Genomic DNA, 16,525 nt, shown 5'->3' with positions numbered 1-16,525 from the left:
ATTTACTGAATTAACAAAGTCCCAGAGACCTAAGGGCGTCAGGTGCATTACTCATTTCAGCCTCATCCCAAGGCAGGAAAGAGGGTTCAGAGAAATACTTCCAGTGGATCAAGGTTATCAAACCAGGTTTAAACCTGAGTCCATCTGACCCTCCCTCCCTTACCTGTAAAATGTCAATAACGGTTTGAGACATTATTCTGTGACTCAATTTACCCACAGAATAATGAGGGTTCCATTTCTCTTTTGGACAACTTAAATGTTCTTAGAGTAGATAGTAAGGCAGATGGAGACAAGGAGACAGTGAAAGAAGAGCTGGATTTTGCTTCTGGCTCCCTGCAGTATCTCCAGGCAAGTTAGGAAATTTATTTATTTAATACCATAAAACTTCTCTGTATCATACTACATCAGAAGGCTCCAGAAAGTCAAAACAATATTCGTTCTTAAAGACATGTTCTTCTCCCGGTCTTCGTTAGTGGCAGAAAGTATGCACCTCCAACAGAGAATCATAGAACTGACATATATTTCCTTTGTCCTTTAGACCCTGAGATATAAAAACTTTTGGGAGGAATCACCAAAAGGGGATTCAGAAAAGCCAGGAGATAATGACACAACCGTGGCATATATTTGGAACTCTGAAATGTACTTACTTATTATGGTATGTAATAGCTGTGTATATTTCCTGCAGAAATTCAGGGCCACTGGATTTTCCAAAGATGACCTGTGCACCAATATAGAAAGGACCAAATTAGCAGTGATATTTGGGTGTATCAAATCAACTATCATCAGCCCCATGGCTGTTCTGGTCTCACAAAGCTACATTTTATAAATTAAGGGTGCTGGGTTTACAACTGACCCAACTGCATACAAGAACCAACTGTGAAAGGTAAACTGAGGTCCCAAGGAGCTGTATTAGTGACCAAGAGTCACAGGTTTGTGAGACTGGAAAAATAAAGCCCTCTCCACTCTGCCTCACTGTCTAGAGGCCCGTACTCCAGGCAAAGCCACATAGTTTTTCCCTCAGTTACTCTGGTCCAGGTTCTTTTCCCTCCAAAGACATGGACCTGTTCACTTTGGTGATCAGGACCTTCACTGGCTTGTTGACATGTCTCTGCTATTTAGAAAAAGACACTAGGGGCGCCTGGATGGCTCAGCTGGTTAAGCAGCTGCCTTCGGCTCAGGTCATATCCCGGGGTCCTGGGATGGAGCCCCACGTCGGGCTCCCTGCTCAGCGGGGAGCTTCCTTCTCCCTCTCCCTCTGCCTGCTGCCCTGCCTACTTGTGCTCTCTCTGTGTCAAATAAATAAATAAAATCTTAAAAAAAAAAAAAAAAAAAAGGAACCTCCTCTGGCCTGACTCAGCCCTGAAGGCATAGGATTTGACTCACCTTTGGGCAAAGAAAACGAACCTTCTCCTAAATGCAGCAATACTCATGACAAGGTCCCAGGGCTTAGGGAGTGGAGAACAGGCTGGGATTGGCCCTCACTTGTCCCCTCCAAGAAGCTGCTGCACAGCTGTACCTGGCAGCCCTGGGAGCTTTGCTAGGGGCCAGAGCAGAGAGAACAAGGCGAGCCCTCCTTGAGAGCTTCTTTCCCATCACTGTCACAAGAGGATACCTTGCTTTGGGAAGGTGAGTGGGTCAACAGAAGGATCGTTTACAGAAAAAAAAAAAGTAGGTATCTGAAGAATAGAAGCACTGGAAAAAAATTCCTTCAGTAGAAAGGTATAGGAACTGAATTCTAGGACTTAGGGAAAATAGTAATAGCTAACTGCCCATCTCACTTAGTGGCAGATAGGTAAAATAATTCAAATTCTGGTCTTTTGGGTTCCTTAGAGAGTTCTGTACTATATATTTAGTATTTGATTTATGTTTTGCCTCAGGCTGAAGATCCATTCCTGAAGGGTGTTGAGATGGTGTGTATTTATTTATTTATTTTTAAGATTCTATTTATTTGACAGAGAGAGACACAGCGAGAGAGGGAACACAAGCAGGGGGAGTGGGAGAGGGAGAAGCAGGCTTCCCGCCGAGCAGGGAGCTCGATGCGGGGCTCAATCCCAGGACCCTGAGATCACGACCTGAGCCGAAGGCAGATGCTGAATGACTGAGCCACCCAGGCGCCCCTAGTGTGTGTGTGTTTATCATCACTGGGCAATACTTTGCATTTATCTCCAGACGCCATCTGGGCTTGGGCAGAGTGCAAACATGGCCGACACAGCCGGGGCCGTCTCTCCAGCTCTTACACCATTAGGGTGGTATGGAAAGTTTTCATAACATCTTTCAGTGCTCTAAAACGCTCTGCATCCCCAAACTCCACAGATCACTACGGAATAAGTCAGGGTAGAGACTTTCAAATTAGACCGACCCTGTTTCCCCTTCAGCACACTGGGACCAATATCGGACTAGCCATCAGGGCCTTTGCAGGTGCTGATATGTGGGCTTGACTGGACAGACTCTGTACGCTGACAAGCCCTGGATTCTGTCTGCGTGGACTGACAAGGGAAGTTCAGCCCACCCTGGTGGGAGGCACACACTTATCTCTGTCTTTACCGGCATAGCATTGCTGGCATCCTCTCCACACATAAACTGAATCTTTATTGTAATATTCCGGGCCGATGCCAGTTTGTTAGCAAAGTTCAGCCTCTGTGGGTAGACGTAGAGAAGATTTCTGGAAAAGAAAAAATAAAGAACCAGTGAATAAAGTCTGGAGGTTACTGTGGCCAAGTTCTTCCCTGAACGTGAAAGCTTGCACGCATGAGGTAATTATTCCAAAGGAGTTTCTCCTTCCAGAAGTGAATTATTTTTGGAGGAGTGAGGTCTTACGGATCCTTCTTCAGCTGCAGCCAACTGATAATAACCAACACTGTTCTCTGCTCTGCTGCACAGCGAGATGGGGTCTCTCGCCGCCTTCGAATATGGAAATCCGCCTAGAGGTAGTATGTCTGATACAAAGAAAGCAACAAGGGGCATCTGGGTGGCTCAGCCGTTAAGCGTCTGCCTTCGGCTCAGGTCATGATCCCTGGGTCCTGGGATCGAGCCCCGCGCCGGGCTCCCTGCTCCGCGGGAAGCCTGCTTCTCCCTCTCCCACTCCCCCTGCTTGTGTTCCGTCTCTCACTGTATCTCTATCTGTCAAATAAATAAATAAAATATTTAAAAAAAAAACAAAGCAACAAAAGGTTCAGCTCATTTTGTTTTATAATTATTTATTTATTTGAAAGATTTTCTTTTTAAGTAATCTCTATGCCCAACAAGGGGCTTGAACTCACAACCCTGAGCTCAAGAGTCGTGCTCCACTGTCTGAGCCAGCCAGGCACTCCTCAGCTCATTTTAAACACAATGACCGAAGGCCATGGGCCTAACTTTGTTTCCTTTCTTTCTCTTTTTCCCTTTCTAATCTGTACAAAGCAGTTTCAATTTCTTCTTACCATGACATTCTGGATGGGCTTAGCTTTCTTTTCCTACCTAAGACGACAGCTCAAACCTCCAGCCCAATAAGCTATATGACAATAACACAAAAACATGAAAAATATATCCATTTATCTGACAGCTATGGGACAGGTACTAGGCTAACTATAATTTTGTATGTTTTTTTTCTATTTGCATTTTTACTAGTATATTCCACTAAAAGGTAAGCTCTGGGAAGGCAGAGATTTTTATATGTTTGATCCACTGATGAATCACCAGCAGTTGGAATAGTGCCTGGGACATAGTAGGTGCTAACTAAATATTGACTAGAAAAACAAATGTGTATTTTTTTGATGAATCATATTCCTGACTCAAAGAAATAATGATGTTAACATTCACAGAGCACTTATCCTGAGCCAGGCAACGTTCCAAATACTTTTTTTTTTTCTTAAAGATTTTATTTATTCATTAGAGAGAGAGAGAAAGAGTATGAGTCGGGGGGAGAGGCAGAGGGAGAGGGAGAAGCAGGCTCCCCACTGAGCAGGGAGCCCGACACGGGGCTGGATCCCAGGACCCTGAGATCATGACCTGAGCCGAAAGAAGACCCTTAACCATCTAAGCCACCCAGGCAGCCCCCAAACACTTCTTATTTATTAAACTGTTAAATTCTCAGAATTATCCCATAAGTAGGTTGTGTCATTGTCATGTCACAAATAAAGAAAAAAGTGAGATACAAAGAGGTTACATAACTTGCCCCAAATTGCATAGGTAGGAAATGTCAGTCGGGAAGTAAAGTCAGGAAGTCTGGCTCTCTCTCATGCGCTCCCTCTCATCAGGCCCCCACTGACATGACAAGAATGACCTTGCCATACTGTGTTACTCAGGACATCTCTCAGTGACAAGTCTGCCTAACTTTCTGGGTCCTACTAACATATGAGTGTCGACAGGATACAAGGACTGACTCAAGTGTCCCCTTCTTTGCGCAAATGTCTTGTGTTCCTCACACTTGGTCCACTATTCTAACTCCTAGGTAGCACATTCACCCCGAGACAGATACATTCTTGTTCCAAAGGCTTCCAAGATGACAAAACAACTTTGTGTGAATTAGACACCAGGAGAGGAGTGACTGTGAGGGACCAGGTGACCAGATTTTCCTTTAGTGGATGCAGGTTCCCGTAATAGTTTACAAAGACTTGCCTATTAATCCATACAAGGGTTTCTCAACCTCACCGGTAGTGACATTTGGGACTGACAATTCCTTGTTGTGGGACTGTTCCATGCACTGTAGGACATTCAGCCCCATTGCTGGCCTCTCTCCACCCACTAGACATTAGAAGTATTGCCCTCCTTCTCAGTCCCGACAATCAAAAATGTCTCCAGAAATTGCCAAATGTCCCTCAAGGAGCCGAAATCACCCCCGTTGGAGAACCACTTATTGACACATGGGAATTTGCGCACTAAAGATCCGTACATTGATCCCCGGCCGATTTCCCATCTTTGATAGACACAGTCAATACCATTCATTGGGTCCATATTCAAATGTAAAGTACGCTGCACTGGAAGAGGGTGAAGTCAATGCTCAAGTATAAGGCAGAAGATGAAAAATCCTTATCTGTGTAATTTATGAGGTCTGTGACAGGGAAATCAAAAGAGAAGGACTAAGCTGGCAATGACTCTGTTCTTGCAACTCTAACACCTTTGTTGTAATAAGCAGTTTGATCCTGCCGTCACGTGTGGGTGGAAATGGTCATTTCAGACCCGTGTCTGCATAAACGTCCAGATTTGCTCCATGGCTCTTCCTTGCTATGACAGTATCAGCAGGGACAACCCTAACAACCACAACCCAAGACCAAGTGAATGGGCTGAGCGAACCCACTCCTGACGGACCAGGCTGACAGCCCCCAATGATTTGGTACCAGACATATAAATTAAGAGCGAGCCATGTGACAAGAATTAACGTTCAAGGGAGAGCTTCCTGAACAACCAGGAATGGATGTACTGATGCTCAGAATCCCATTTTCATAATAAAATTTCAGAGTTTGAAATTCTGTTCTGTAATATAGTTCATGCAAATTATCACTGTTAAAAGCAAAGATACTTATTTCCCTGAGTGTCGTACAACCTTTAGTCTTACGCCAGGCTTCAAGCAAGGTGCATTCCATTAGCCTGCTGGTCACTGAAAGCCAAGCACAAACCCAGCTGCTGCCTGGGCTCTTCTGCAGAACCCCAGCACGTGGCAAAACATTAACAAATATGTGGGGAAGTAGAGGAGGTGGCCAACCAAACGCTGCAGGGAGAGACCAGGGAGATAAAGATGTGCAGGTCCATGTGCACCCTGAATTGCTTCGAGAGGGAAAGAGGCAGCTCCTTTCCCTAAATGTTTTGACCTCAGAACTCATTTCGTTAATCTATTCTTTCATGGTATATTTAACATGTGTAATGTTCTGAGAAATCACTTGGGAAAACACTGATATAAACTTATCTGGGGACAGAGGAACATCCCACACCAAGGGAGGAAAAATGCACACGGACTCTCTGCTGAAACAGTTTTGCAGGATAATGAGTGAAGGCTCTCAGGTATTCAAGGAGAGAAAATGCAACTTGGCATTACCCAGAACACACAGCAGCTGTTACTTTGCTTGTGCAAGTTCAAAGGCCAAGGATGCAAATAAATAGCATTCCTATGTCTTACTTTACCCCAGACTCTCTGTATTGGGTGACTCGCTGGAGGCAGAATGGGGGTGACACAGTGCTGGGGACAGATCTGAATCGCTCTATCTTGTGACGTCTCCAGGCCACTCTGCCTCGGGCACGGATGGTCTGGCATGGTACGCACACTTCCCTTGCCTCTGGCCTTCCTTTGCCTCTGTTTCCAACTCTTTCTAGCTACCGTCCCGTCCTCTTATGGATCTCCTGTGATCTCAGGATCACCGCTGGCCGTAAATGGCCAACTGCATTAACTGCTTCCTACACTGAAGTGAAAAAAGAACATAAATGAAAGGGCACAGAGGCCCTGGAACGGAAAGGGACAGTTTGTCCTCTAGGAGTTAGCCACGGAGTAGTGCTGTGACCGAGCCCGTGGCTGTGCCAGTGGCACCTTCCAGATCTTGCTCTGTCAGACGGAGGGAGCACAACTGGGAGGCTGTTAGGAATGGACATGGATGTAGTAAGGAGGACAGAAGGCAGTCCAAAGTTGGGTGTGGGCACGTGGCTGGGGGTAGCGACCCCTCTCTGCTCACGCTTGCTTATCTTTGTGGCCACCGCTCCCCTCTGCAGAGTGAATGTTTACCGAGTGGTCATGTCAAGAGTGGGTAAGGGTGTTGGCTCTGGAGCCAGAGAGCTGACCGTGGGCAAGTTACTTAGCCTTTCCAAAGCCCCAGTCAGGCTAACAGTTGTCCCCACCTCGCAGGGCTGTGGTGTGCATTAATGAGTAACTATCCTTAATTATTAAGGACAGTTATGATGATGATGATTTCCTGCACACAGCAGGGTCAGATACACACCACAACCTACAGGCTCCACTCCAAACCACCCTCCTGTCTCACCTGGACCACTGCAATGCCTTCAAGTCATCTCTTGACTTTTACACTTGCCCCTTATAATTTACTCCTTATGTATCAGTCAGGAGGACCTTTTCAAAACTGTAAAACAGATTATGGCAGGCCCCTACAAGGGATTCCCAAACTTCTCATTATGAGCCCTACATGATCTGGCCCCTGGCAATTCCTCTGACCCCATCGCTCATTACTTTCCCACACTAGCCTTTTTTTTTTTTTTTAAGATTTTATTTATTTATTTGACAGAGAGAGACACAGCGAGAGAGGGAACACAAGCAGGGGGAGTGGGAGAGGGCGAAGCAGGCTTCCGCTGAGCAGGGAGCCCGATGCGGGGCTCCATCCCAGGACCCCGGGATCACGCACGACCCAAGCCGAAGGCAGATGCTTAAGCAACTGAGCCACCCAGGAACCCCTTCACTAGCCTTTTTTCAAGGCCTAGAACATTCTAAACTGATTCTCAACTGACAGGGCTTCTGTACCTGCTGTTCCCAGTTCTCTAAAGGACTGGTCCCTTCTCATCTCTTAGGTTTCAGCTCACATGTCCTATATCATCAGAGAGATCTTTCCTATCATCCTCTAGAGTTGGTCCACTCCAAACTCTTTCTCACACACAAACTCTCTCTTTTATAGCCATGATTATGAAAGCAATATGATTTTGACAATATGTATTCATTTTTCAATCTTGAATAGCTGAAAAGTACAGAAAAGTATAAAGAATAAAATATCAACTACCTAATATCCTACTACATTGAGAAAAATCACTGTTCAGATTAGCCTATTTCCTTCTGTCTTTATTTCCTCTGTACGTTAAACAGTTTTATCCTACTATATATATGAAGCTTTATCTTGATTTTGTATCATTTAATGTTCAGTTACGACTGTTTTCCCAATGAACATGATTTTAATGCCTACATGATAATTCCATGTGATGAATATGCCATCATTTATACCAGTTTCCAAAAAGAAGCATTCGAGTTATTTCCTTTTTCTCAGTTATTAAGCTGTGATGAACACTTTATCTATCTTGTCCCTCTGCAATATAATGCAGTTTTGGAAAAATCTCTTTAGGTTCTGTAAAGTTCAATTTCTTCACCTTTGAATTAACTGAAAAAAACACCAATCCACCTTTCATTATTCTGAGCTTGAAGAAATAATGAACCAGAGTTTGTAAAAATGCTTTGAAGTAGCTGGAGGAAAGGGTCTGTGTAAATCACAGCGGATAAGCAGGTGAGCTGTCCCCACACTTTTCTCCCATGTCCCAGTACAGGGGCACCGCCTACCTCACCCACCCATCCCCCCAACACTGGTCCTCAATTTTGCACACTGCTTCCATAGGAATGGCAAACCCTCGTGCTCAAACATCATCACCATGGGCACTCAATGCCCTGCCCCATACTGAACGCACTTTCTACGGGACACACAGCTGGAAGGAAACTTCCAGAGAATTTAGCTCAACATCCCTTTTTGCAAGCCTGGAACCTGCCTCCAGGGAGGTTAAATGGCTTTACCTAAGCATTTTTTTAGGAAGGTGAATCTCCCAAGGATCATTATATTTCTTATCGCAACAATGCTACGTGATGTGTTTTGTTAAATATGCATTCTTTGAAAGAAAATGAATATATGAAAATAGGAATGTTGTCTCTTGGGAGGGAAGATCTACCTGCATGCTCAGTAATTTGGAGAGCCTAAACCAGGTAAGATTATCAAGAAACTGATAAATGGGCTCATATGTTTTATATGTGATAAATTACATGCCTCGTGTTACCTAGAGAAAAATCCCAAGAATTATGTCATCTAACGATTTTTGAGAAGGTAACCCATAAGCAAGACGAGACTCACTGGTTCTGGCCGAGTGATTGTGAAAGCTGCTTTAGTCCGGGCAGGCCCGGTGTATACGCATGGCACTGAGTACAATCTCATTTTCCCCAAACACAGACAAGAATGGCTCTCCTTGGTCCTATGCATCATGACATTTAACAGAACATGTGGCATTCATCAACAGCTTTCTTTGCAGAGCCATTTCAGATGGCTTCTCTTGATTACAAACCGTTTTGGAAACTTCGAATTTTTTCTACTGATTCCTCAACAGCCCCTCCACTGATTTTTGAACTGCTCTAAGTGAGCAGCTACAGGAAGTCAGAAGCTAACTTGTGGAAACGTTATTCTTAGATGGAACTGGTGACCACACTCTCTGCTTGGGACTGTCTTCTACTTCCTTTGCTGAAAACGGTTTGACACGGGACCTAGAAATCTTGCAAAGCCATAATGCAAAAAATACAAGTTTGGTTCCTGCTCAGTTTAGCCCAACGTCTATCCCATACGAGAAAACAAAGAGAAGAACCTGCCCCTATCACTTATCCCAAAGATGACATCTGTGTTCTCTTCTAGGAGTTTCTCCAGCTTGGAGTACAGCTCAAGGAGCAGGTGAGCTACAGCAAAGAGAACATTGGACACTTGTTTAAACAACTGGACACTTTGCTCTCTAGCCGAGCTAACACAAGTGAGCCAGCAGCAGGAGAGAAGGCAGAGCCTTGAGAGGAGAACTTGGCAAGAGGAACGAAGGCCTGCGTCAGCTGGTTGCTGAGATCCAGCAGCAGCTTGTTTCTGGTGTGAAGCAGAGGGAGAAATCTAACAAACAGCTCAAGTTACTGGAGCTGGGGGATACTACAGTCTTCAAGGTAGGTGGGCTTATCTCTGACAAAGGGGGTGGATGTCATCATGGTGAGTGGATCATTATTGAGAACCTCAGGTCACTGTGATTTTGACAGATTGGAAAATAAGCCACAATGGTAAGAATCATCAAGTTGGGAGTTATTTCTCCTGTGAAAAAACCCGGTTAAGAACAGTGGCAGTGCAGATTAACCCTCTGTGATACTAATGTTTCCGTGTCTTCCATTGCTGGCAATGGCAACCTAAACTATGTTTGGAATTAAAAAAAAAAAAAAATGTGTCCCTTGCTCCCAAAGTAATGGATGGAGGACCACTCAGTCATGTCATGAAGCTAGAAACCTAGCCTTCTATACTCAGAATATTCTATCTACAGGGTGTCGGAAATGCTAAAGACCACCAAAGGATTAACTACAGTTGTTTCAGATCAAACAATCCTTGGTATCTCCTGTATCTCCTTGAAAGTGAGCCTGAAGTCCGGTAAGGGGCTTATCCTCCTTGCATAATGCTGAGTGAGAATTCAGAACATAAAATTTTATCTCTGACAGGGCTGCAAATATTCAAACACTGAATATGCGCAGAGGTACAGTCTAACAGATGATACGGGGAAATAAAAAAACAATTTGGAAATGGAACTGGTGTCAGTTTTGGCTTTCTGTTATTTCGGTACAGAACCTGTAACAAAGTAGTACCTACTTTAAAAAGGGGAGAGGCGCCTGCGTGGCTCAGTCGGTTAAGTGTACGCTTTCTGCTCGGTTGTGATCCTGGGTTCCTGGGATCAATCCCTGCATAGGGCTCCCTGCTCAACGGGGGAGTCTGCTTCTCTCTCTCCCTCTGCCCTTCCCCCCTGCTCGTGCCCTCTGCTCGTGCCCTCTCTAATAAGTAAATAAAATCTTCAAAAATTTTTAAAAAGGAGAAAAAATTTTAATTGCTGATTTTGTGATTGGAGCTGTCTCCACCGTCTCTTGAAGATCAATAACGCCCGAAATTGAAGATGGGCTTGCATGGAGACCCGCAATCATCGGTCCCTACCAAATGAGACAAGGGGTAGAAATGTCCTTTATAAAACTACAAAATGCTCTGCCAGGGTAAGGTGGACGTCACCTGTAAGAAAAAGATTGGAGGCCGTCTCCCACGCAGTGATCCCTGAGAAGCGCTCCGTCAGCTGCAAAGGCTGACGTCAACGAGGACGAGTGCCCCATCAGGCCCGTGCCAGGCCGCGGAGTGGCTTCGGCGCGCAGGCGCCAACAGGGGGCGGGGCTGTGAGCCTCAGTCCCGGAGTCCACGCTCCGCAGGGGGCCGGTCCATCTCTCTCGGGGTTTCCCTCTCCGTCTTTCAATGTCTCTCTGTCTCCGTCTGTCTTCAATCTGTGTGTGTCTGCCTTTTTTTTTTTGTTTGTTTTAAGCTCCCCCTCACTTTCTTTCTTTCTCTGTGTCTCTCTCTCTGGGACACCTTTCCCCCCAGCCTCTCAGCTAATGACCAAATGCCCTTGATGAGGGAACGCTCTTCCAGTTCCTGCAGGCACCCATTTCCTTCCACGTGTGCAGGGATCAGGATTTCCCGCCAAGACCCGGGGCTGGCTTGTGGGCAGGGCCACTGTGCCCTCAGGATGACAGGCGCAGAGCCTCAGGTCTAGGAACATCTTAGGATGTCGCCAAAATGTCTGAGGCCTCCAACATTATTAGCTCCAAAATATGAAAATAAAACTTCAATATCACCATTAATGATTTTATTTTTTTTTAAGTTTATTTAGGTAATCTCTACACCCAAGATGGGGTTTGACCTCAGGACCCTGAGGTCAAGAGTCACATGCTCTTCTGACTGAGCCAGCCAGGCGCCCTGTGATTTTAAATTAAATGCTTACCACATAGGACATTTTGTCAATTCGTCAATGGCAACTCTACTGACTTTAACCTATAGGTGAAAAAAAATTTCCCCCACTTTGCAGACTGTTATATATAATTATACATAAAGAATATGTAGCAAATGGGGAAGTAGGTGCATCGCAATATGTTTTAAATGACATGTGGTCAGGTGCTTCAGGTTTAGGGAGACCTTAAAAGGATCTTGGCTATGGATATGGGCTAGGAGGAGTTTTGCTATTTTATTAATGTTCCTAAAGCTTGAGACACAAGTGTTGGTTTAACAGCAGACCACTAGCAATACACACTGAACTGAAGTAGATGGGCTAGTAAATTAGTACCTAGCTCTCCTGATACAACGTACTGAAACAGCTGTCTATATAAAAAGCTCTCCACTCTTCTAAACCTGCTCAACCTACTTTGGTAATTTCAAAAGTGTTTCTTTTTTTTTTCTTGTGTTTAAATAAACTCTTCCTTTCTAGCCCTTTCTGCAAAGACAGAGCCAGAGAATTGATGAACTGTGTGCCGAAGTGCTGAAATGCAGCAAAACCATGTGCATGAATGAGATGCCCTCATTCAAAAACTATGGGAAGAGGTTGGGGGCTCAAATAGCTTTTAGTACTTTGTTAGCAACTGACTTTGATTCAAACAGAACGAAATTCAAAAGCCTGTTAATACCCGTGATCTGAAGTTGTCTGTGTCTTTTACTCAGGCATTCCAAAGAAAATTGCAAATCTAGATACATTCTTTTAAGGTTACTTATGCAAGATGAGCCGCTAAGGAGGTGGTTTTATTTATCATTCACATTTCAGTGCCAGGAAAATATATTTTAAATGTAATAATAAAAATAGCTAACATTATTGGGGCGCTTGGGTGGCTCCGTCGATTGAGGCTCTGAATCTTGATTTCTGCTCAGGTCATGATCTCAGGATCGTGGGATTGAGTCCTGCGTTGGGCTCTGTGCTCAGCGGGGAATCTGCTTGGAATTTTCTCTCCCTCTCCCTCTGCCCCTCTCCCCCATGCTCGCTCTCTCTCTCTCTGTCTTTAAAATAAATAAATCTTTTTAAAAAATGGCTAACATTATTGAATTCTTACTGTGTGCAGGCACTATTCCAGCCACCCATGACAGGTAGTATGATTAGCTTCACTTGGCAGATGATAAAACAGAAGCACAGAGAAGATGCACAACTTGCGCAAGGTAACACAGCTAGCAAATGGCACAGTGGAATTCAGATCCAGGTGCCCTGGTGTTAGACCCAGCGGACATAACCATTGCTAATTCTAACAACAGCTGTCTCTTTGGTCCACAGACTCTCCAGAACTTTATTATAATGTGATCTTTCATTATATTATTTACAAGGGCAAAAGGATGTTTGCCCAAATTGTATGGTGCTTTTTTTTTTTTAAGATTTTATTTATTTGAGAGTGAGAGAGAGAGAGCACAAGCGGAGTAAGGGGCAGAAGGAGAAGCAGGCTCCCTGCTGAGCAGGGAGCCCAACACGGGACTCGATCCCAGGATCCTGGGATCATGACTTGAGCCAAAGGTAGCTGCTTAACCAACTGAACCACCCAGGTACCCCTGTATAACTTTTTTAAAAGGTTTGAAATAACATAATTAACTTCAAAGATGAGAGTGTCCCTAAGTATTAGAGGGTTTGACGTTTTAAATACATCAAGAGCAAATTGAAGTTAGAAAACTTAGAGCTCAATATTTGATATATTCTAGAATTACCCAGGAAACCTGCAAACCTAATTATTTTAAGTGGGAGCATGCTTTGTAAAGACATGCTTAAGAGTGAGCTAAGGCTTTGCAACTTAAAGAATGTCTGGGGAGGAGCAGGGTCAGCATCAGCACCACCTGGGAGCCAGTTAGGATGAATCACAGACCTGCTGAATCAGAACCTGCATTTTAACAACTAATTGTAATTCAAATGCACATTCAAGTTTGAGCAGGACTGATCCATGAGAACTGGTCTGTTTTTAATTTGGCAGGTATATGAATCCCAGAGTTCACTGTGTTTCTTTTTTCTTTCTTTCTTTCTTTCTTTCTTTCTTTTTTTTTTTTGCTTGGCGCTAGGAAGCTCAAGGTCACACGTGCAGCTAACTTTTTAAGGAACTGTCAAGGACATTAAGATATATTCTATTATTAACCTTACCCAGATTTAGATTGACTTTCCTACCCTTATTTCCTCTCACCCAGAAATTTTATACTTGTTATACAGTCTCCATAAGCTGCCTCAGATAATTTGTAGAATGAGATTTATAAATAAATGCATATAAATAAGGCATTTTCCATGTCCCGTCTTGTCATTCTATGGGTCTCATGCCATTATTTGTGGTTGTTCCTGTTTCTAATACTTCGGTTAGATCAAAGCACAAATTCACAAAGGAATCTGTGAACAGTGGAAGGAGAAACCCTCCCGTGTAGGGTGAAGAGCACGTTCCAGCTTCAGAAATCTGAGCAAGAGAAAAGGACTGTGACTGTCCCAGGGCACCACGCAGAGCGCCCCCCCGAGGCTGCCCGCCCTGGGAAAAAGCACAAGATTAGAAGGAGGCCCTGAGGATGCTTTCACAAGCAGCAATTGGCCCCTGGGTAATCTCTGTGCTCTGCTGGCCAGGCTGCAATGTTTTGGATAAATGCTGCTACTGTACTCTGAACTTTGGGGACCTCTCCCCGCCACCCCCACAAACAGCAAATGCAGTTAGGAAGCAGAGACAAAATGTTACCAAACTGTTTAGAAACTGCAATAAATGACCCAATAGTCTCTCTCTACAGTCCTGTTAGGTCTAAAAAAAAAAAATGCACTCAAAACCAGAAATGAAATAAGAGAGAAAAAGCAAAACAACAGTAAACTCTCATAACTCTTATTATACCACTTTTAAAGATTGGGGGTGGGGGGAGTTGGATGTCCTTGCTTTCTCAACTGATGAATGACAGTGTGAACACCACATACAGTCTCTTTACATAGAACACTGTCTTTGAACATGAACTAAATACAGCTCCTACATTTGCAGAGCACCTTTTCTATTACATCAATCCTATCCCTTCTTTTTATGAGAGAGAAAAGTTCCTCTTAAGTGAGAGTCTGGAAAACCAGCACTCCTGTTAAATAAAGCAGGACTTGAAGCTGGGGCAAAGATAATACCACCTTTTAGAAACACATCAATGCACGTGAGCGCTCCTTTCTTTAAAAAGATTATTTATTTACTTATTTGTTTGAGAGAGAAGAAGCACTGAGCAGGGAGTCGATCTGGGACTCCTGGATCATGACCTGAAATGAGCCAAAGGTAGCTGCTTAACTGACTGAGCCACCCAGGTGCCCCAATGTGAGCTCTCCTTAAAACCCGCTTACCTGTTTAAGAAAAGTCTACTAGTTTTCAACAGCACAAGACCTAAAGGGAAGGGATGTTTATAATCTTAAGTCTTATCTGGGTCAGATTCCCATTGAAAAGAATCACAAATACATAAGCATCTGAGACCTGCTGAGGAAAATGGACTGCTTTAGAACAAGAGTAAATCTCTCTCCAACCTTGCTTGCAACTTTTTTTTTAGACCATACATATTCCACAATTTTTTCCCTAAATCTTTCTTAAACTTGACACTGACAAAATAGTCAAAACATTCACTGGCTAACCACATCTCTTCTAACTCCCAGCTACCCCCATGGAACCTATGGTGTGGTTTTAAGGTCTGTTGTTTGGATGGTCTTTGTGATTCCCACATAGGGAGGGCTCAGAAATTTGTTGAATAGATCAAGCTCCCAGTTGGTGTATTAGAACCCTGTTGTCACTAGTTGGTTTTTCTTTCTTTCTTTCTTTTTTCTTTCTCTTTCCTTCTTTCTTTCTTTCGTGGTGACTAGAAAACATTTAATAAGAATACATTTTATCTACATGGGCAGGATTGGAACAGACCAGCTTAGCAGTATACATTTCACACATCCTGCAGAACTCACCCTCTCAGCTACATCTTCCACCCCAACTTTTATAGTTTGGTTAGAACTGTGGTAGCAGCTTTCAACATGGCTCCCAGTAACCCTGCCTCCTGGTATTCTTGCTCTGTGAAATCCCCTGCCCTGGCGTGTGGGCTGGACCCTGTGACTTGTTTCTAACCAACAGAATACAGCAGAAGTGACAGAATGTCACTCTGAAGGTTTACATAGAGACTCTGGCTTCTATCTTGCTTACACACACCCTCTTGCTCATTCTGAAGGAGCCAGTTGCCATGTTGGGAGCTACCCTAAGGAGAGACAAACATAGCAAAAATTTACAGAGGGCTCTTCAAGATGTCCACCGACAGATGAATGGATAAAGAAGAAGTGGTATATATACACAATGGAATATTATGCAGCCATCAAAAGGAATGAAATCTTGCCATTTGCAACGACGTGGATGGAACTGGAGAGTGTTATGCTGAGCGAAGTAAGTCAATCAGAAAAGGACATGTATCCTATGACCTCACTGATATGAGGAAGTCTTAATCTCAGGAAACAAACTGAGGGTTGCTGGAGTGGTGGGGGGTGGGAGGGATGGGGCGGCTGGGTGATAGACATTGGGGAGGGTATGTGCTATAGTGAGCGCTGTGAATTGTGCAAGACTGTTGAATCACAGATCTGTACTTCTGAAACAAATAATGCAAGATATGTTAAGAAAAAAAAAAGAAGAAGATAGCAGGAGGGGAAGAATGAAGGGGCGTAATCGGAAGGGGAGACGAACCATGAGAGACAATGGACTCTGAGAAGCAAACGGAGGGTTCTAGAGGGGAGGGGGCTGGGAGGATGGGTTAGCCTGGTGATGGGTATTAAAGAGGGCACGTTCTGCATGGAGCACTGAGTGTTAGATGCAAACAATGAATCACGGAACACTACATCAAAAACTAATGATGCAATGTATGGTGGTTAACATAACAATAAAAAAATTTAAAAAAAAATTTACAGAGGGCTTTTGCCAACAGCTAAGGACAAACGAAAGCCCTTATAATCCAAGGGGAACCGAATCCTGTCAACAACCATGTGAGTGAGCCTGGACGTGAATCCTCCCCTA

General features: G+C 44.1%; 1 protein-coding gene across 2 annotated transcripts in view; it reads right to left on the bottom strand.

Moving 5' to 3' along the window:
• Window positions 1-16,525, bottom strand: part of DOCK8 (dedicator of cytokinesis 8) — a 218,723-nt gene that overhangs the window by 84,701 nt on the left and 117,497 nt on the right. For both annotated transcript variants that reach the window (XM_025891603.2, XM_025891605.2), the window contains 2 exons: window positions 2,545-2,662; window positions 648-718 (listed from right to left, as the gene is read on the bottom strand). In XM_025891603.2, coding sequence (XP_025747388.2) covers window positions 648-718; window positions 2,545-2,662 — 189 coding nt within the window. The remainder of the gene's footprint in view (window positions 1-647; window positions 719-2,544; window positions 2,663-16,525) is intronic.

The sequence above is a fragment of the Callorhinus ursinus genome, unplaced genomic scaffold (genome assembly GCF_003265705.2).
Source record: "Callorhinus ursinus isolate GAN/ISIS: 27379988/994484 unplaced genomic scaffold, GSC_fseal_2.0 scaffold28, whole genome shotgun sequence".
NCBI lineage: Eukaryota > Metazoa > Chordata > Mammalia > Carnivora > Otariidae > Callorhinus > Callorhinus ursinus.
Note: the sequence above shows the minus strand (reverse complement) of the source record. Positions and strands in the feature narration are given on the sequence as shown.